This window comes from Lontra canadensis, unplaced genomic scaffold (genome assembly GCF_010015895.1).
Source record: "Lontra canadensis isolate GAN:19392208 unplaced genomic scaffold, GSC_riverotter_1.0 scaffold50, whole genome shotgun sequence".
Lineage (NCBI taxonomy): Eukaryota > Metazoa > Chordata > Mammalia > Carnivora > Mustelidae > Lontra > Lontra canadensis.
The window spans coordinates 876,351-898,472 of NW_022631044.1; the positions used below are offsets into that span (position 1 = coordinate 876,351).

At 36.0% G+C, this 22,122-nt stretch overlaps 1 protein-coding gene across 4 annotated transcripts in view; it reads left to right on the forward strand.

The window, feature by feature from the left end:
• Positions 1-22,122, forward strand: part of EXOC6B (exocyst complex component 6B) — a 607,587-nt gene that overhangs the window by 83,935 nt on the left and 501,530 nt on the right. For all 4 annotated transcript variants that reach the window (XM_032873651.1, XM_032873652.1, XM_032873653.1 and 1 more), the window contains exons 3-5: positions 2,287-2,334; positions 4,679-4,769; positions 4,881-4,926. In XM_032873651.1, the coding sequence (XP_032729542.1) occupies positions 2,287-2,334; positions 4,679-4,769; positions 4,881-4,926 (185 nt within the window). The remainder of the gene's footprint in view (positions 1-2,286; positions 2,335-4,678; positions 4,770-4,880; positions 4,927-22,122) is intronic.

Genomic DNA, 22,122 nt, shown 5'->3' on the forward strand with positions numbered 1-22,122 from the left:
CACCTTTCTTCTAATAGCTCTTCAGATATTTGATGGACAGCTGTTACTTAGGTATGGTGTATAGTGTGTAGTGTCCGGGTATAGTGAGTATAGTGTCTCCAAATGAATATTTCCTCCTTCTTTGGGCTAAGATATCCTTTATTTTCCATTTGTGTGGCTTTGGGTCCTTTTCCAAACATACTCCCATCTAATTGTGTTTCACTGTGTCAGTGGCCTTCCTGAAACATGACATCTGAATGCAGTTCTCACATTGTGGCCTAATAGCCTTACCATTGCACTTATTCTAGACCAAGGATCAGCAACCTATATCTTGCAGGCCAAATTCAACTTGTCTCCTGTTTTTTATCAATAAAGTTTTATTGGAATGCAGCAATGCCCATTCACCTGCAGTTTGTTTCTAGCTGCATTTTTGCTACCGTGGCAGAGTGGAATGATCACAACGGAGATTATCTACTTAGCCCTTTGCAAAAAGTTTCCTGACCTCTGCTTTAGACAGTGCTTCTGTTGATGTTGTCTTAGGTCAGCATTTGAGCTACCACTCGTACTCTTACTTTCTACTGAGTTAGCAGTCTAATACCATGTGTTTCACATGTTGTGCTATTAAATAAATAGTAAAGAGGGAATTTGAGGGTTTCTTCTCTTTCTGTTACTTTATAAAGACTTTCTGGAGAAGGTTGGGTTTTGTTTTGTCTGGTGCACATGATAATTGGCTCTGAAAACGGTAGTCCAGGTGTAGTATGTAGTTTAGGGCAAAGTTTTCAGACATGTGTTCCTGAAAAACTAGTTTCTTAAGATGATCCTTAATAAGAGGGTATTATGTTAAAAAAGTCTGGAAACATTCTGTCATGATATCCCCTTATTGGGCATTGAGCACGTAGAATTTTAAAGGCTTCAAGAAGTCCTGAATAGGGGTGCTTGGATGGCTCAGTGGGTTAAAGCCTCTGCCTTCGGCTCAGGTCATGATCCCAGGGTCCTGGGACTGAGCCCGGTATCTCTCTGCTCAGCAGGGAGCCTGCTTCCTCCTCTCTCTCTGCCTGCCTCTATGCCTACCTGTGATCTCTGTCTGTCAAATAAATAAAATCTTTAAGAAAAAAAAAAAAAAGAAGTCCTGAATAAACTAACCTGTTGAGTGGACTATTCCATACATATTTGGTGTGTGTGTGTGTGTGTGCGTGCAGGTGTGCACCTCTGTGTGCATGTGCAGAGTACCTATTAACCAGCATTTCTTTGTGTGCTAAGGGACATAATAGGAAACCCTGGGCTAAGGGAATGCCTTCAAAGTGTAAGGAATGGCAATTATTGGTGGAAGGGTAGAAAGCCTCTATTAAAGTAAGCTTTAGAAGTTAATATTGCTCATGTTTTGATAATATCTGAGCTGCTCAGGAAATTACTGTTCTGTGTACTTAATTTTTTTATATCAGTCAAGTATCTGAAAGTGGATATCAAAAAACTTGGTACTAGTTCCTTTATATTACAAACTCTAGATAAATTTTAAGGCTTGTTTACATAGTTTTGAGTATCTGATGGAGAGATTAATTTAGAAAAATGGGAAAGTGGAAATGTTAGGAACTGTTAAGAATTAATGATCCAAAAAAATTAAAATAAAAATTTTTAAAGATTTAATTTAGTATTTATTTGACAGAGAGAGAGAGAATAAGCAGGGGGGTGGGGTGGGAGAGGGAGAAGCAGGATCCCTGCTGGGGGAGCCTGAGTTGGGGTTCCATCCCAGGACCCTGTGATCATGACCTGAGCCAAAGTCAGATCCTTGACCAACTGAGCCACCCAGGTGCCCCAAGATAAAGTATTTTCCAAAATTAGGATAATAAATAGGAAAGATTTGGCCTGAGTTAAAAACTTCAATTTATATCCAAGGTTTCCAGTAATACAGTGGTGAGTTGAGAATAATATCTATGACAAAATTTGTTCTTTGTACACATAATGGAGATGGTGAGATTCTTTGGGTTATTTTTTCCGTTTTTTCTCTTTTCTTTCCAAAATTTAAGTGTGATCTTTAGTTGCTGTTGTATCTTAGTTTGGAATATTCTAAGCTGAACACATCATTCACTAAATTTTTCTTTTTGTTGTTCAAAAAATCATGCGGTAGGAAACATTAGTAGAAAAGTTGATATAATTTAGACCCGAGAGAATGCCATTAAACCAAGATGTGTTGGAAAACCAAAACTATCTGAGTAACTGAGTTTAGTCTTTTCACTTAAAATGTGATCTTACCTAACAGTTGTCTAAATGTTTGTTTTTTGTGAAACTTAAATTGTCTTTTCTCCACAGAATCAAGTGACGGATACTAATAGAAAACTGCAACATGAGGGAAAGGAAGTAAGGCCATTTACCTTTTGAAAAAATCTTCTCTGTTTCCTGTCATTCTCTTTTGATGACTGCATTCTTGATATAGTGGCTTGTAAGACCATCAGGAGTTTGTTGGAGGATCTTGGACATTAATTGTTGCTTCCCCTAATATTTCTCTGAATTATATGAATATAGCCACTAGAAAACTTGGTGAGGGAAGTTGTATATTTCTTCACTGAGTTTTTTTTTTTTCTTTTTTCTTTTAAATTGTGTTATGTTAGTCACCATACAGTATCATTTGTTTTTGATGTAGTGTTCCATGATTCATTTTTGTGTAAAAATACCCAGTGCTCCATGCAATCTGTGCCCTCCTTAATACCTATCCACCAGGTGGACCCATTTGCCCATCCCACTCCCCTCTGAAACCCTCAGTTTGTTTCCCAGAGTCCATAGTCTCTCATGGTTCATCTCCCACTCCAATTGCCCCCCGTTCATTTTTCCCTTTCTTCTCCTAATGTCCTCCATGCTATTCCTTATGTTCCACAAATAAGTGAAACCATTTTTTATGATAATTGACTTTCTCTGCTTGACTTATTTCACTTAGCATAATCTCCTCTAGTCCCATCCATGTTGATATAAAAGTTGGGTGTTCATCCTTTCTGATGGCTGAGTAATATCCCATTGTGTATATGGACCACATCTTCTCTATCCATTCGTCTGTTGAAGGGCATTTTGGCTCTTTGCACAGTTTGGCGATTGTGGACATTGCTGCTATGAATGTAGGGGTACAGATGGCCCTTCTTTTCACTACATCTGTTTCTTTGGGGTAAATGCCCAGTAGTGCAACTGCTGGGTCATAAGGTAGCTCTATTTTTAATTTTTTGGGGACCCTCCACACTGTTTTCCATAGTGGCTGCACCAATTTGCATTCCCACCAACTCTTCACTATGTTATTAAATCACAAGTAGTCATAATACAACCAGTGCTCTTCCCTCCGTCTGGAATGATCTTTCACCAATATTCTCTCACTTCAGACTTTGCTCAGATGTTCCCTCCTTAATGAGTTCTTTTATTTGGAATTGCAGACTTACTTTCACCCATGTGTTCTTTTTACTTTTCTTCCTTTATTTTTCTCCACTGCACCTATCATGCTCTACTACTGTATATTTTTAGTTGTATGTTTGTTTTTTGTCTGTCTCCTGCCATTAGAAATTAAGCTCCACGAAGTCAGGAAGTTTTGTTTTATTCATTGTCATATTCTCTCTACCTGCCTAAACAATGACTGGCCCAAAGTGGGTGCTCCATAAATATCTGTTAAAAAAGTGAATCAGTGATTCTGTTAATTGATACAATCACCATTTAAACCATCACAGTTTACAAGATTTTTTATACTCTTTTTCTCACTTGATCCTCATGGCAGGCCTATCACAGAGTCAGGGCAGGTATTATCACTGTTTATTGGTGAGGAAGCTGAAACAGATGATTTGCTAACAGTTACATAGTAATTGGCAAGGCTGGGACTAAAACTCGTTTTCTGACTTGCAGTCTGTTACTGTTCTCTGTATCATGTACCTTTTTTTACCAACTAGTAATTATTTAATGTTTAATTTTAATAATTTTTAAGATTAGCTTTTGATTGTTTTATCAGTGACTTAGAGCAGTTCTCTTTTGCTCTTTTTTCATGGAATCCCGATAGATAATGTGTTTAGGTATAGGTTTGGGATGAATACTACCAGAGGCTTATGTAGATTATTGCTTTTTGAAATTTTGTCTCACATATTTGAAATTATGCGGAGTGCATTTTCTTCCAGTTATACTGTGGTACGACTTCAGATGGAAGCCTTTAAAACAGCTATGGGAAGGAAAATGAATTACTTTTCACTAACCTGGAACTCTTGGAAAAGCCATAACTTCTAAGCATGTGGTTTATTTGTTAAAATAGAGATTTAGTTGAAGATAATTTTTAAGACTCAACTGATGCTATATAGGGAGGATTGTTTCCCTTGAGTCTAGCATTAATGAAAGAAACATAGGGTCTTCTCAGAAGATTTGATGAAACCATAAATGTTGAACAGTCTGAGTAAAGTTTGGAGAAAATCTGCAAATTTTTTCTTTTCTTCTGAGTAGCTCCTGGATTTGAGGATTTCATTTCAGCTAGCCTTTTCCAGTATAGTATGTATCTTGGGGAGAAAATGGGCAACCACGCAGGAATGTTTTACTAGTTGAGAAGGGCAGTTTCTTAGTTCAGTTGGCAGGTCTTTCTATGAAACTGTCTGGGATTTTCTGATGAATTGAACACAGGGTGGAAAAATGTGACTGAAAGCTTTTTATTTACAGCTACTGGCATAATTCGTTTTTTTTTCCTCTTGCCAAGCTGGTAATAGCAATGGAAGAGCTGAAGCAGTGTCGACTACAACAGAGAAATATTTCAGCCACTGTTGATAAGTTAATGCTGTGTCTTCCAGGTGAGGAACTGGAAATGGATTAGGGTTCTTGATGCAGTTCTTTTAGCTTTAATAAGTTTCTCACTTTCTCTAAATAATGCTTGTGTGCTCTTTTTTCCCTTTTCTTTCAAGTCCTGGAGATGTATAGCAAACTGAGGGACCAGATGAAAACTAAAAGGTAAGATTTTTTTTTATTGAACATCTTATCTTGAATTTCTGTTAATTAGGCTAGTTTTAAGGTCCATATTTAGCATAACCTATCATGAAATAATTAAGTCCATATAATATCTTCTCTACCCTTTTATATATCTGCTGATTCATCCTGAGACTTATTTACATGCTAGTATGGTATGCTAATGTATTTTGTCATGTATTATGTTTAATTAAAAAAAAACAAACCCACTACTCAGTTTGGTTTTTAGAAGACCTGGTCTTTCAGGGGTAAAACATAACTTTTAGTGATAGTTGATTTGAGTAACATGCTTTGGTTTAGTATTGTAGTAAAAAAAATAGTTACTGGTTCTGGTATAGGGATGAATTAGTCTGGGTTCCTCACTGAAACAGAATCAGTAGAGTTTGTGTGTGTGTGTGTGTGTGTGTGTGTGTGTGTATAGAGAGAGAGAGAGAGAGAGAGAGAGAGAGGGATTGACTGGTTTATTGATCTTGGGGAATCGGTTCACATGATTACAGTGGCTGGCAAGTCCAAAATCTGCAGAATAAGGTGGTAGGCGAGGTGTCGGGGAAGAGTAAATATTGTAGCCTGAGTTTGAAGGTGGTGTGCTGGGAGAATTCCTTCTTCCGGGAGGAGTCAGTCTTTTTTCTGTTAAGGTCTTCAGCTGATTAAGTGAAGCCCCCTCAGGTATGGGGAGTAATCTTACTCACTCTAGTCTACTGATTAAGTGTCAATAGTTTCATCTAAAAAAATACCTTCATAGAAATATCCATAATAATAATTGATCAAATATTTGAGTACCATGACCTAGCTAAGTTAACACATAAAGTTAATCATCACAGGGGACAAAGTCAAGATTAAGTTTAGAGGATTACTCTCCTGTGTGTTGTTTTCCTCTGGATTTACTCCGCAGGAAAGAATGTAGTGACTCTTTCGCTCTAAGCATCCCACCCTCTCTACCGTGGAGTGTACTGCAGTATGAAGGGGTGCGTGAAGCTGTGATAAACAGGACATACCTTTCTGGAATGTTGATTTTTACCTAGGTTTTGAGGGAAAAAGTATAGAATTGAAATGTGATATTGAAATAACAATAGAAATATTGTGAATAAAAGCATTAAATTTTCAAGAATTTTAAAGCCTAAAGCATGAAGCATCAAAATTTTTTGAATTTCTTAGACTCCCTTCTTTTCCCCAAGAGGATATGTTCACATACGAGAACATAGGTAGAACAGTATGAAAAGTTCTGCTCAGTGAGATATGAATAGTATTTTTTCCCTGATAACCTTTTAGTGAAGTTCTAGAATTACAGAAGTTTACAGTGAAAAAAAAAACAACAAAACTGTGTACCAAGTTCTCTGAATTAAGATATTAATAGTTCTCCATTTTTGATTCATATATATGTAAATATATATGAAAATAGATAAACATGTATGGACAGAGAGAGGTAAAGATAGACATTTAAAAAAAAAATTACAGATAAAACTTACGTCCCTTTCCTCAGCTATATTTCTTTCCCTACTCCTGTAAGGAAACCAGTATCATAAATATGGTGTCTTTCTAGTCCATGTTTTTAATGTCTACAAATCATATATTGTATTGTGTTTTTAAAGACATTTACATGAATGGTTCTCAGTCCTTGTTTTTTTGAGATTCACTCATTCAACAAAGATGAATGGAGTACTTACTATATGCTGGGCATTGTTCTTGGGGATACCGCTCTGAAGAGAACAGACAAAAATATCTACTCTGATGGGGCTTACATACTAGTGAAGAGTTTATTTTCCTTATGTGTGTAGAGCTAGTTCACTTACCTTAGTCCTTTATAATAGTCCATTATGTGAATAATTCACATTTCTGCTCTCATTTCCAGTGGTTATCATAAGTGCTGTCCACCAGTTATTTCTAGCTCAACCTTCTTCTGTCTCATAGTAGGATTATATTTCCTGGGCTTCCTTGGGCTGTGTGACTGATAAAATGTGAATTGATAAGATGGCTGATAAGATGTGAACAGAAGTGATAAATATTACTTTTGGGCCTAGAAGTTAATTTCTAGCCCAAGTCCCTCCAGAGTTCTCTTTTCCCTTGGTTATGAGAAATGGTAACTTTCAAGATGTTGGTTGAATCCCTGAGTAATTCTAATGAACAGAACTTTCCTGCCAACCTGTTATGGATGTATATAATATGAGTAAGTTATAAATCTTTAAGACACTGAGACTTTTGGGATTGTTGTTACTGTAGGATAACTGTTCTCACTGATACCGTGAAAGACATTTGATGTGTTTCCAGTTGTTTCCTGTGCAGACAGAGGTTCAGTAAATATTCTTGTTCATGTCTCTGTTCACACATTCAAAGTTTCTTAACAACAGTGCTTTTCAAATGTTGCTATATATACAAATTACATGGGGATTTGTTAAATGTAGATTCTGGGGAGGCTAGGTGGCTCAGTCATTAGGCGTCTGCCTTCCGCTCAGGTTGTGATCCCAGGATCCTGGGATCCAATCCCACATCGCATCAGGCTCCCTGCTCAGCGGGAAGCCTGCTTTTCCCTCTCCCCACCCCCTGCTTGTGTTCTTTCACTTGCTGCCTCTCTGTGTCAAATAAAAATAAATCTTTAAAAAAAAATAAATGGATAAGGAAGATGTGGTCCATATACACTATGGAGTATTATGCCTCCATCAGAAAGGATGAATACCCAACTTTTGTAGCAACATGGACGGGACTGGAAGAGATTATGCTGAGTGAAATAAGTCAAGCAGAGAGAGTCAATTATCATATGGTTTCACTTATTTGTGGAGGACATGGGGAGTTAGGAGAAGGGAGTTGGGGGAAATTGGAAGGGGAGGTGAACAATGAGAGACTATGGCTGAAAAACAATCTGAAGGGTTTGAAGAGGTGGGGGGATGGGAGGTTGGGGGAACCAGGTGGTGGGTATTAGAGAGGGCACGGACTGCATGGAGCACTGGGTGTGGTGCAAAAACAATGAATACTGTTAGGCTGAAAAAAAAAAGATTAAAAAAAATAAAAAAAAATGTAGATTCTGATTGGGAGGTCTGGGCTCATTCCTGGGATTCTTCATTTTCTACCAAGCTCCCAGGTAGTGCCAGTTCTGCTGGCCTAGGGTTTATACCTAGAAGGAGATCAGCTGGATCAAAGAAAGGATGTCCATGCATTCATTCATGTATTCAACTTGGCATTATTCTCCAAAGTGAATTCAGCCTATCAATTTAGACTCCCACTGGCATTTTGTGGAGGTCTGTTACTCCATCTCTAGGTAACATCTGTATTGTGAGACTTTTTGGTCTCGGTCTGACGATTGTGAAATGATAGATAATTGTTCTATGATTTCACTTCTTCAATTACTAGTAATACTGGTTTTTGGACATTTGGATTTTCTTTCATATATTTTGTCCATTTTTTTCTTAGGTTGTTTGTTGTTATTGTTCATTTATAAGGATTCATTAGATACTCTGAATACCTTTTCCTCTTACTAGGAATATCGTGCAAATATTTGCTTTCAATGCATGGCTTATCTATTAACTTTGTAAAGTTAGTACTTTTTGTTATATAGTAGTTGTAAATTTTGTCATCACTTATCTTGTGGTCTTTAAAAAGTTTTATTTTTAAACATTCTCATAAATAAAACTTAGTTATGTGTTTTTCTGAACCCTTAGAAAGTAAGTTGCTGATGTGATGTCCTGTCATCCCCAAATACTTTGGTGTCATTTTCTGCAATAAAGACATTCTTCTTTGCGGCCACAATGCAATAGAGAATAAAAATTAACATCGATATATTAGTAGACTCTAACCCTCTAACCCTCATACCCAGTTCAGATTTTGCTAATTGTCTCAGTCATGTTCTTTACAGCAAAAGAATCCAGTTAAAAACATGTGTTGCATTTAGTGGTCCTGTCTCTTTATTCTTCTTCAGCCCGGAGCTGTCCTCAGTCTTTCCTTGACTCTTATGACCTTGTCACTTTTGAAGATTACAGGCCAGTTATGTAGAATGCCCCTCAATTTGGCTATGTCTGATATTGCCTCATGTTTATATTAATGTTGTATGTCTTTGGCTGGAATATCACAAAAGTGTTGTTGGGTTCTCATTGTGTCTTACCAGGTCACACATAAATTTGATCTGTCCTGTCAGTGATGATGTTCCCTTTGATTCTTTTCCATTGTGAAGTTGCTCTTTTTTATATTTGTAAGGAAAAATTCTTTGGGGAGGTATTTTATAGTTATGTAAATTAATCATTTTTCATCAAATTTTCACTTTAATTTTTTTATGTCAGTATGGACTCATAGTTATTCTTATTTTATTTGATGAGCCATAATTTGTAAATATTATTTATTTTGTTGTTCAGATTATTCTGAATGGCACCAGAGTGGCCCCTTCAATCTGGCTTCTGTGTGTGGTTTTTTTTTTTCATATGTCCTCATAATTTTTTGAGTACTTTTTTACTAACAAAAGGAGAGATTTTTCAGATTTATCTTGTACTTTGCTTGCTGCAGCCCTGGAATCAGTGATTTCTCTAAGTAGAGAATGTTATTTAGAAACCAGTATCATTACTACTGAGTATCCTGGCTTTCATTACTCTTTTTTTTTTTTTTTTAAAGATCTTATTTATTTATTTGAGAGAGAGAGAGAGAGAGTATGAACGGTGGGAAAGGCAGAGGAAGAGGGAAAAACAGACTCCCCGTTGAGCAGGGAGCCCAGTGAGGGGCTTGATCCCCGGACCCTGGGAACATGACCTGAGCCAAAGGCAGATACTTAGTGGACTGAGCCCCTCAGGTACCCCTCATTACTTGTAAAATATTTACTTACTGGGTTAGTTCCTTTTATGAAACTGATTACCTATTATTGCTATCATTGCAACTCTTTACCTTGCTAACACTATACACTAAGATCCCCCCTGTATTATATCCTCCTTATTCCACTTGGGCTGTAATACTCTGGCGTGCTTCTGCCTGAATGCCCTCCTCATCCCTAACTGGCTTTGACATTCCATACCAGGCTACCTTTCAATATGGACATCCTCCTTACTTCACTGGGTCCCTTGCATACCATGCTGGTCTGTCTTCTCCTTCCACCCCCAACTGATATGGATGTTGTCATTTATTTAGTTCTTCCTTCAGTTTTTTCAGCAATGTTTGTAGTTTTCAGTGAATAAGTCTTACGTATCTTTTGTCATATTTATCTTTAAATATTTAATGTTTTTTGATACTTGTTTTAAATGGTATCAATTTTTAAATTTCTTTTCTTTTTTTAAAAGATTTTATTTATTTATTTGACAGAGAGAGAGAGAGAGAGATCACAAGTAGGCAGAGAGGCAGGCAGAGAGAAAGAGGGAGAAGCAGGCTCCCCGCTGAGCAGAGAGCCTGATTCAGGGCTTGATCCCAGGACCCTGAGATCATGACTTGAGCTAAAGGCAGAGGCCTAACCCACTGAGCCACCTAGGTGCCCCGAAAGATTTTATTTTTATTTATTTATTTGGCAGAGTGACTGAGAGAGCACAAGCAGGGAGAACAGAGGGGGAGTGAGAAGCTGACTCCCTGCTGACCTAGGGAGCCTGATGTGGGACTTGATCCTAGGACCCTGGGATCAGGACCTGAGCCCAAGGCAGATGCTTAATCATCTGAGCCACCCGGCATCTTCGATTTTTAAATTTCAATTTCCAGTTATTTATTACTAATATACTATTTTATTTTTTGTATGTTTTTCTTATCTTTTGCGACCTTCTAAAGTCATTAATTATGGCAGTTTTGGTGGTTTAATCTGTTGAATTTTCTGTGTAGATGATCATCTTGTCTGCAAATTAAAAGTTATATTTCTTTCTTTACGGTTGGAAAGCTTTCTTTTTGTCTTTCTTGTCTTACTGAACTGGCTAGAATCTCCTGTACAATGTTGAAAAGAAGTAGTGACTATCCTTGCCCTGTTCCCGATCTTAGGGGGAAAGCATGTCACCATTAAGTACAATGTTAGGTGTAGTTTTTTTGTATATGCCATTTATAAAATTGAGGAAATTTCCTTCTATTTCTGGTTGTTGAAAATTTGAACCAGGAATGAACATTGTTTTTGTCAAATGCTTTTTCTGTATCAGTTGAGTTGATCGTATGTTGAAAATTGTTTTTCGCTTATTAATATGAATTATATGATTAATTTATTGAATGTTAAACTGAACTTGGGTTTGTCTTATATATCCCCCTGGGTCATGCTATATTATCCTTTTTATATGATGCAGTATTTATTTTGTTAAAAAAATTTTTTTTAAAGATTTTATTTATTTGAGAGAGAGAGAGAAAGATCCAGAGTGGGAGTTCGGGTGCTACACTGAGCAGGGAGCCCAACTTAGGGGTCGATCCCAGGATCCTTAGGCTCATGACCTGAGCTGAAGTTAGATTGTAACCGACTGAGCCACCCAGGTGTCCCTGCTTTGTTAAAATTTTGTTGAGGATTTTTGTATCTGTGTTCTTGAGGAATATTTATCATAGTGTTATTTTTGTTTGTTTTGGTAATATCACTGACTTCAGATTAATGTTGGCCTTGTAGAATATAAGGAAATATGAGGAAAATATTCCCTCTTTAATTTTCTGGAAGTATTTGTGTAGCATTGGCATTATCCTCCTTAAATATTTGGTTGAATCCAACAGTGAAGCCACTTGGACCAGGAGATCTGTTTGTTTGGTTTTGGTGAGAAGGTTTTTAAGCTACAAATTTAATTTAAAAAAATAAATACAGTGCTGTTTGCATTTTATGTTTCTTGAGTAAATTTTGCTTATTTGTGTCTTTCAAGTAATTTGTCATGTCATCCAAGTTGTTGAATTCATTAACAAAAATTGTTCTAGGTACTTCCTTATTATTTCAACATGTGTAAGATCTATAGTAATGCTTTTTTTTTTCATTACTTATGTTGATAAGTCTTTTCTTTTCTCTTTCTGTCTCTCTGATTGTTCTAGTTAGAGGTTTATCAGTAATTTTTTCCAAAAAAGCATCTTTAGGTTATATTGAGTTTTTCCTAATATTTTTGTGTTGTCTATTTTACTGATTTCTGTTATTTAGTGTTTTCTTTCTCTTACTTACTTGGGGTTTAATTTCTTCTTTTCTAGCTTTATAAGGTGGATTTTGGTTCTTTTCTAATGTAGCTATCTGTATATTTTTCTCAGCAGTGTATTAATTGCATCTTACGTGTTTTATGATGTGTTTTTTCATTTATCTGAAATATTTTCTAATTTCCTTTTTATTTTAAAAATTTAATCTGCTTATAATTTAGAAATGGGTTGGATAATTTCCAAATAGTAGAAGATTTCTAGATTTTTATTTTTATTTTATTTTATTTTGTAAAGATTTTATTTATTTATTTGACAGACAGAGATCACAAGTAGGCAGAGAGGCAGGCAGAGAGAGAGAGAGGAGGAAGCAGGCTCCCCGCTGAGCAGAGAGCCAGATGCGGGGCTCGATCCCAGGACCCTGAGATCATGACCTGAGCCGAAGGCAGAGGCTTTAACCCACTGAGCCACCCAGGCGCCCCGATTTCTAGATTTTTAAAAATTGATTTATAATTACAGTTCATTATGCTTATAAATGTAAATGTATGATTTCAACCTTTTTTACATTTGTTGAGACTTGTCTTATTCTGTTTTATTATTATTATTTTTTCAGTATGACATGAAATTCCTATTAGTATTATCACAAAGTTGCATCACAAGTACATGGTTCAGTTGTGCTGAGGCTTGTTTTAATGGTCCAGCATATGGTCTGTTTTGGTAAAAATTTTATGTACGCTTCAAAATTATGTACATTCTGTTTGAGTAGGACATTCTTTAACTGTCATTCAGACATACTTGATAGTGTTGTTCAGGTTTTCTGCGTCCTAGTGATTTTTATTTGGCAGTTGCTGACAGGAGTGTTGAGATTGTTGCGATTGTGGATTTGCAAATGTTTTTTTTTCTGTTCTTTCAGTTCTCACTGTTGTATTATGAAGCTTTCTTACTGGGTTTGTGCACATTTAGCATTGTTTTATCTTCTTGATGAGATGACCTATTTATCATTATGAAAGTTTCCTTTTTATCTCTAGTAATACTCTTTTTCAAAAAGGCATATGTTGTTTGGTATTAATATACCCACTGCTGCTTTCTTTTTGTTTAGTTTTTACATTGTCTATTTTTAGAAAAGATTTTATTTATTTATTTTTGAGAGAGAGAGAGACAGAGATAGGCAGAGGGAGAAGCAGGCTCCTTGGGAGCCTGATGCAGGACTCGATCCCAGGACCCTGGGATCATGACCTGAGCTGAAGGCAGAGGCTTAACCAACTGAGCCACCCAGGCATCCCACATTGTCTATTTTAAAATATCCTTTTTTGTTGAAAATATTTTTACCAGCTTTTTGAGATGTAATTTATACAGTATTCAGTTCATCCATTTAAAATGTGTAATCCAGTGGCTTTTAGTGTATTCACAGAGTGTACAACCATCACAATTGACTTTAGAATACTTATTATGTTCTTTTCAAAAGAAACTCTGAGCCCCTTAGCTGTCACTACCCAATTCTTTCTGTCTATCCCCCTGCTCCCTACACATTTCCAGCTACTGGGAACTGCTAATTTACTTTGTCTCTATAGATTTGCCTATCCTGGACATTTCATATAAATCCTACAATTTGTGGTTCTTCTTTCATGTGACATAATGTTGTTAGGGTTCATCCTGTTATACCATATTTCAGTACTTCATTTTTTTAAATTGCTGAATAATATTCCATCATATGGATATACCACATTTTATTTATCTATTTATTAGTTGATGAACATTTGAGTTGTTTCTACTTTTTAGCTTTTATGAATAATGTTACTATGAATTTTTGTTTTTAAGTTTTTTGTATGGACATATGTTTTCAGTTCTCTTGGCTGCATACCTAGGAGTGGAATTACTGGATCACATGGTAACTCTATGTTTAATCATTTCAGGAACTGTCAGACTATTTTCCAAAGCAGCTATGCCATTTTACCTTCTACTCTCAGCATATGAAGACTCCCAATTTCTGCAAATTCTAGTCAGTACTTATTATTGTCGGGTTTGTTTGTTTGTTGTTTGGGTTTTTTTGATTATGACCATCTTGGTGAGTGTGACATAGTATCTTATTGTTCACCTCTGTTTTTGAAAAATATTTTTGACTAGTACTAGAAGTCCTAGCAACAGCAATCAGACAACAAAAAAGCAATAAAAAGTATTCATATTAGCAAAGTAGAAGTCAAACTCTCTCTCTTTGCAGATGACATGATACTTTATATGGAAAACCCAAAAGACTCCACTCCTAAACTACTAGAACTCATACAGCAATTCAGTAATGTGGCAGGATACAAAGTCAATGTACTGAAAATAGTTGCTCTTTTATACACTAACAATGAAAATATAGAAAGGGAAATTAGAGAATTGATTCAATTTACTATAGCACCAAGAACGACAAGACAACTGGGAATAAACCTAACCAAAGAGGTAAAGGATCTGTACTTGAGGAACTATGGAACACTCATGAAAGAAATCGAAGAAGACACGAAAAGATGGGAGAACATTCCATGCTCATGGATCGGAAGAATAAACATTGTTAAAATGTCTATACTGCCTAGAGTAATCTATACTTTCAGTGCCATCCCGATCAAAATTCCACCGGCATTTTTCAAAGAGCTGGAACAAATAATCCTAAAATTTGTATGGAACCAGAAGAGCTCCCGAATTGCTAAGGAAATGTTGAAAAAGAAAAACAAAACTGGGAGCATCATGTTGACTGATTTCAAGCTTTACTACAAAGCTGTGGTCACCAAGACAGCATGGTACTGGCGCAAAAACAGACACATAGACCAGTGGAACAGAGTAGAGAGCCCAGATATGGACTCTGAACTCTATGGCCAAATAATCTTCGACAAAGCAGGAACAAATATACAGTGGAAAAATGACAGTCTCTTCAATAAATAGTGCTGGGAAAATTGGACAGCTATGTATAGAAGAATGAAATGTGACCTTTCTCTTACACCATACACAAAGATAAACTAGAAATGGATAAAAGACCTCAATGTGAGGCAGGAATCCATCAGAATCCTGGAGGAGAACATAGGCAGTAACCTCTTCGACTTCGGGCACAGCAACTTCTTTCAAGATACGTCTCCAAAGGCAAAGGAAACAAAAGCAAAAAGAACTTTTGGGACTTCATCAAGATCAAAAGCTTCTGCACAGAAAAGGAGACAGTCAACAAAACAAAAAGGCAACCCATGGAATGGGAGAATATATTCACAGATGACACTACAGACAAAGGGCTGATATCCAAGATCTATAAAGAACTCAAACTCAACACACACAAAACAGATAAAACGTCAAAAAATGGGCAGAAGACTTGAGCAGACACTTCTCCAAAGAGGACATACAAATGGTTAACAGACACATGAGAAAATGTTCATCATTATTAGCCATCAGGGAGATTCAAATCAAAACCACATTGAGATACCATCTTACCCCAGTTAGAATGGCCAAAATTAACAAGACAGTAAACAACAAGTGTTGGAGAGGATGTGGAGAAAGGGGAACACTCTTACACTGTTGGTAGGAATGCAAGTTGGTATAGCCACTTTGGAAAGCAGTGTGATGATTGCTTAAGAAAGTAAAAATAGAGCTACCCTATGACTCTACAATTACACTACTGGGTATTTACCCCAAAGATACAGATGTAGTGAAAAGAAGGGCGATCTGTGCCCCAATGTTCATAGCAGCAGTAGCCACAGTCGCCAAACTATGGAATGAACCAAGATGCCCTTCAACAGATGAATGGATAAAGAAGATATGGTCCATATATACAATGGAGTATTATGCCTCCGTCAGAAAGGATGAATACCCAACTTTTGTATCAACATGGACGGGACTGGAGGACATTATGCTGAGTGAAATAGATCAAGCAGAGAGAGTCAATTATCATATGGTTTCACTTACTTATGGAGCATAAGGAATAACACAGAGGACACTGGGAGATGGAGAGAAGTGAGTTGGGGGAAATCAGAAGGGGAGACAAATGATGAGAGACTGTGGACTTTAAGAAACAAACTGAGGGTTTTGGAGGGGAGGGGGATGAGGGGTAGAGTGAGCCTGAGGTAGTGGGTATTAAGGAGGGCATGTATTGCATGGAGCACTGAGTGTGGTGCATAAACAATAAATTTTGGAACACTGAAAGAAAAATAAAATAAAATTTAAAGAAAAAAATAAAAGAAAAATAGTTTTGAAGGGTATACAATTCTAGGTTTACAGATTTATTAGTTAAGACATTATTTCAGGGCACATGCGTGGCTCAGTTGGTTAAGCGACTGCCTCCAACTCAGGTCATGATCTTGGGATCGAGTCCCACATCAGGCTCCCAGCTCCATGGGGAGTCTGCTTCTCCCTCTGACCTCCCCTCTCATGCTCTCTCACTCTGTCTCTCTATCAAATAAATAAAATAAAATAAAAAAAAAGACATTATTTCTTTGTCTTCTCATTTATGTAGATTCTGAGGGAGGGGTATGTGTTTTTTGTCACTTTGTATTTAATGTGTCTTCTTCAGCTGTTCTAAAGCTTTTGTCCCTATCATTTGTTCTTAGCAATTTGATTTTGATGCTTGTTGCTGTATGTATGTGTGTGTACATGTGTGTATGTGTGAATTTATCCTGCTTGTGGTTTATTTAGCTTTTCTTGGATTTGTAGTTTTATAGTTTTGTAAACCCTGGAAAGTTCATTTCCAGGGTTTCCAAACATTTTTTCCTGTCCTTTTCCCATCCTCATTCTAGGACTTCAATTACATGTTATGTTGAACAACAACATGTAATTCCTCAGGTGACTTGAGGATCTGTTCTTTTTTTTACCCCCAGTCTTTTTTCTGTCCATGCTTTATATTTGATATAAATATAAAGTGCACTGATCTCTCTTTTTTGTATTGTCTAATCTTCTTTTAATCTTATCCAGTGAATTTTCATTTCAGGTAATATATTTTTTATCTTTTAGAGTTCCATTGGATTTTTAAAAATGTTTAATTTCTTGTTATTTTTGTGTCTTTTTAAAAATACATGTATATGGCTCTGATATTTCTTTTCATGTACTTCTTTTTTTTAAATCTTTTTTAAATTTATTTTCAGCATAACAGTATTCATTGTTTTTGTACCACACCCAGTGCTCCTTTGATAGTTCTGTCACTTCTGACATTTTTGAATTTCTGTTTGCACACTGACTTGATTTTTCCTAGTTATAGGTCAATTTTGTTGGTTCTTATCATGTTTAGTAATTTTGATTAGATAATGAACATTATCTTATGTTGCTGAGTGTGGATTTTGGAAGGTTTTTTTTCTTAAAGAGTATTGGTCTTTGTTTTGGCAAATAGTTGTTTGCAGATCTGTTTGATCTTATCAAACCCCATTTTTATTTATTTATTTGTTTATTTATTTAGACAGGGAGGGGTGCAGAGGGAGAAAGAGAGAGAGAATCTTAAGCAGGCTCCATGCCCAGTGTGTAGTCTGACATAGGGCTCAATCTCACAACCCTGAGACCATGAATTGAGCTGAAATCAAGAGTCAGACACTTAACTGACTGGGCCACCCAAGCACCCCAAATCCCATTTTATATCTTTGCTAGCTGCAGCTTCATTCCAGGAGTAGTTCAGAGTAGTATTCATCTACTCTGAGTAACTCAGGAATCCCCAGAGATTTTTCGTCAAGGTTTTTCTGTATTGTCTGAGCTCCTTGAAGTTTTTATCATATATCTTCCTTGTGTCTGTACAACCTCAAGTTGTGTCAAGTTTTCCTGGACTTCTATCTCTGATTCTAACTCCGCTAAGCTGCTGGGCTGTGTTTGGGTTTTCTCTGACTATGCCCATCATCTAGAAATCACACTCAGGTAGATAACCTGGGTAATTTATTAAAACTGAAACTCATCTTTTTTGTTTCCCTTTTTTCAGAGACCACAATGTCCACTATCCAAATCAGTTTTTCTGCTTTTTAAGATTGGTAGTTTGTGTCTGTTCCTTGTTTGTTACTCCTTCATGGCTGGATGCCTAGTTTTGTTTTGTTTTGTTTTTTTAGCTATAAAGAGTGTTAATACTACGAGGTTCTGTACTCCCTAAGGAAAGATATCTGACCATCTTTCTACCTTAACACAAAGAAAGGATAAGTATTTGTTAATGGTGCCTGTGGTAAAAGCTTTTATTCATATTCTTATCATACTTTGAATTTATAAAAATTTCTCATGGGTAGTTGTGATCTGCTTTAAAAGATCATTTATTAGAATTTTAAAAATTATTATTCTTGCCATACCATGGCAAGAAAGGACCATAATATAATTCGCCATTCAACTATGTCTAAATTATTCTGACCTTAGTTACCCAATTTATAGGATTACTTAAATGTCTTTTCCTTCCTTCTTCTTTTATATTCCCTGCTTTTGTTTCATTTACTTTTTTTTCTGCTCATGTTTCTATTATGGAGTGTAATGAGGGGGACATGCATGGAAGTGAAACTTAAGAATTTATTTGGCTTTTGATTCAGTTTTAATAATGTTTAGAGGTTGTCAGAAATAATGTCAAAATCTGGTTTTAGATTTCCTTGGTTGCCTGAAATAGAACTTTTTCTTTTGGTGTCTGCCATACAGGTGTCTAGTTGGCTATCATTCTTTAACCTGTCACTGATATTAAAATACACCAGAAAAAAAAATACACCAGAAATTTGAATAATATTATTGGTCTGTCATAGTTGGAATATGAATATGTTAGGGAAAGGACAATGGGGAAATAAGGTGACATTCTTTGTTGCCAGGAATCCCTGGGTTTTGTACTAATTAGCCTTGAAAAATGTGGAGTTATTTGACAGACCAGATGTTTTCAGCATGCAGCCATGTGTCTCATCAGTGCATGTGTCTGTGTCCGCAGGCAACATTGTTAGATTTTTCTCATTCTATAAACAATGTTCCAAAATATAACTAAACCCCAAAGTATGTTTATCTTTTTGGCTTAATTTCTGGCTTTCTATCCATTCTAAGGTTTCTCTCTAGAGAAACTGCATTTTATTGCACGTAGCTCTTCATACCTAATTGCAGTATAAACACTATTCTCTTTATACTGAACCATGTGAATTGTACTGTTTTTGAGTCTGTAAAATTGTAATAAAGGCTACCAATTCACATTAACTATATTTATACTTTTATTTCTAAATGTAGGGGAAATAAATCTTTCTCCCTTCCATTTATTTGGACTAAGATTTTGATTTTTAGAACGTATGAGGTCAAGACATTAAAAAAAAAAGTAAAACCAATCTCGAGTCTTTGGTGTTTGTGGTACTAAAGTACATTGGAGCAAGAAGAGCTTAAGTGTCTACTGTGAAATTCATTCTTAAAATCAAAATAGAGCCATCAGTTTTTTATTTATAAGATTGGAACTGAATTTTTTCCTATACTAAATATAACATGGGAAGTTAGGAAATTAGGAAACTAAAAACTAAAAACATAAGAAAAATTATCACCCATAATGTGTATATCCAAAGGGAAAAAAAAATCATGGTTAACATTTTTGTATCTATTTTTCTAGTCATTTTCTGTGTATTTATGTATTTGTTTATGTATGTGTTTAGTGATATATAGCTCATACATGCACCTATATTCATAATTTATACATGTATGCATATTTATGGCTTTGAAAAATGTTACAATTATACTTATAAGTTTTATTTTTTGCAATAGCTTTTATGCAACAATATTGTAAACATTTTGCTGTCTTTTACTACATGGATGTATCGTCATGTATTTAACCAATTCCTTGTTATTAGACATCTAGATTAGTTTTTTATTGACTAATGTAAATACCTACAATTCAAGAGGCTTACATGCTTTTGTAAATCTAATACTTCTTTTTGGAAATGCAACTGGTTAGAATGCTTGTTTTGGTAAAATTCTTCAGTGAAAACTATCATTAGTACAAATTTGTTTACCAGAAGGCAGTGAATTCTCCTTTATTGAAACCCCTGATAGTAATACCCATTATCAAAGAACCAAGATGCCCTTCAACAGATGAATGGGTAAGGAAGATGTGGTCCATATACACTATGGAGTATTATGCCTCCACCAGAAAGGATGAATATGCAACTTTTGTATCAACATGGATGGGACTGGAAGAGATTATGCTGAGTGAACTAAGTCAAGCAGAGAGAGTCAATTATCATATGGTTTCACTTATATGTGGAGCATAACAAATAACATGGAGGACATAGGGAGATTGAGAGAAGGGAGTTGAGGGAAATTGGAAGGGGAGATGAACCATGAGAGACTATGGACTCTGAAAAACAATCTGAGGGTTTTGAAGGGGCGGGGGATTGGGAGGTTGGGGGAGCCAGGTGGTGGGTATTATGGAGGGCATGTATTGGATGGAGCACTGGGTGTGGTGCATAAACAATGAATTCTGTTACGCTGAAAAGAAGTAAATAAAAAATTAAAAAAAAATAATACTCATTATCTTCTAAGAAATGTTTGGGAGTTTGAGTGACAAAATCACATTTTGATTTGCATTTTTTCACATATCTGTCCAACTCCCCCCTACCCCCCAGTCCCCCATGCCCCATATATTGGCCTTTTTTATGTTCTTATGTGATTTTTCTTTATTCATTACTTAAAAAAAAAACTTAAGTTTATATGTTGTAAATAATCTTTACCAAGTTTTTGTTTCTTCTTTATTCTTATGTCTTTTTAATATATAACTTACTTTGTTTTTACTTTGTCAACTTTATCAGTTTTAGTTTTATTTGTTCTCTTATGCTTACAGAAGCTTTCCTACCTATCAGATAAGTATTGTCTCCTTTACTATTCCATTACCAGCAGTATTTACTTTTACATAACCAGCAATGTTTCTTTTCTTAAAATCTGTTCTATCTGATATTAATATAGGCACTCCAGCATTTTTATGGTTACTTTGTACATGGTATACCTTATTCTATATTTTACTTTTATCCATTTGTATCTTTGAATCTAACGTGTGTTGCTTGTAGAGAACATTTAATCGGATCATACCTTTTATTTTTTATTTATTTTATTTATTTTTTAAAAGATTTTATTTATTTATTTGACAGAGAGAGAGACGCAGGGAGAGAGGGAACACAAGCAGAGGGAGTGGGAGAGGGAGAAGGAGGCTTCCCACTGATCAGGGAGCCCCATGCAGAGCTCCATCAGGGATCATGACCTGAGCTGAAGGCAGATGCTTTTTTTTTTTTTTTTTAATTTCTTTTCAGCATAACAGAATTCATTGTTTTTGCACCACACCCAGTGCTCCATGCAATGCGTGCCCTCCATAGTACCCACCACCTGGCTCCCCCAACCTCCCACCCCCACCCCTTCAAAACCCTCAGATTGTGTTTTGTTTTTTTTTTTAAAGATTTTATTTATTTATTTGACAGGCAGAGATCACAAGTAGGCAGAGAGGTAGGCAGAGAGAGAGGGAGAGGGAAGCAGGCTCCCTGCTGAGCTGAGAGCCCGATATGGGACTCGATCCCAGGACCCTGAGATCATGACCCGAGCTGAAGGCAGCGGCTTAACCCACTGAGCCACCCAGGCGCCCCAACCCTCAGATTTGTTTTTCAGAGTCCACAGTCTCTCATGGTTCATCTCCCCCTCCAATTTTCCTCAACTCCCTTCTCCTCTCCATCTCCCCGTGTCCTCCGTGTTATTTGTTATGCTCAAACTTTTTAAAATCCTGTCTGACATTGTGCCTTTTGATTGGAGTGTTTATTAGTCCATTTACATTTAATGTAATTATTAATATGGATGAATTTTACTCTTTTATTTTTCTGTTTTTCCTGTCCTTTTGTCCTTATCCTTTACTCTCTTTTTTGTCTTAAATATTTTGTAGTGTATTATTTTAATTCCTCTATTGATTTTTTTTAATGGTATAATTTGAGTTATTTTTTCTTAGAGGTTGCTCTATGGATTATAATCTATATCTTAATGTATCAGTCTACTTTAGGTCAATGCTGATGTAGTTTTGGCAGAATATATAGTAGTGGTTTTGCTTCAACTTAGCTCCATTTCTTTTTTCCTTTTTTGTGCTATTTTTGTCATATATCTGTACATTTTATAAAGCCAGCAATACAGAATTATAATAATTTCTTTTAAAATTTTTCTTTTAGTGAAATTAAAAGAAAAAAGAGAAAGAAATATTTATTTAGTCTTTTA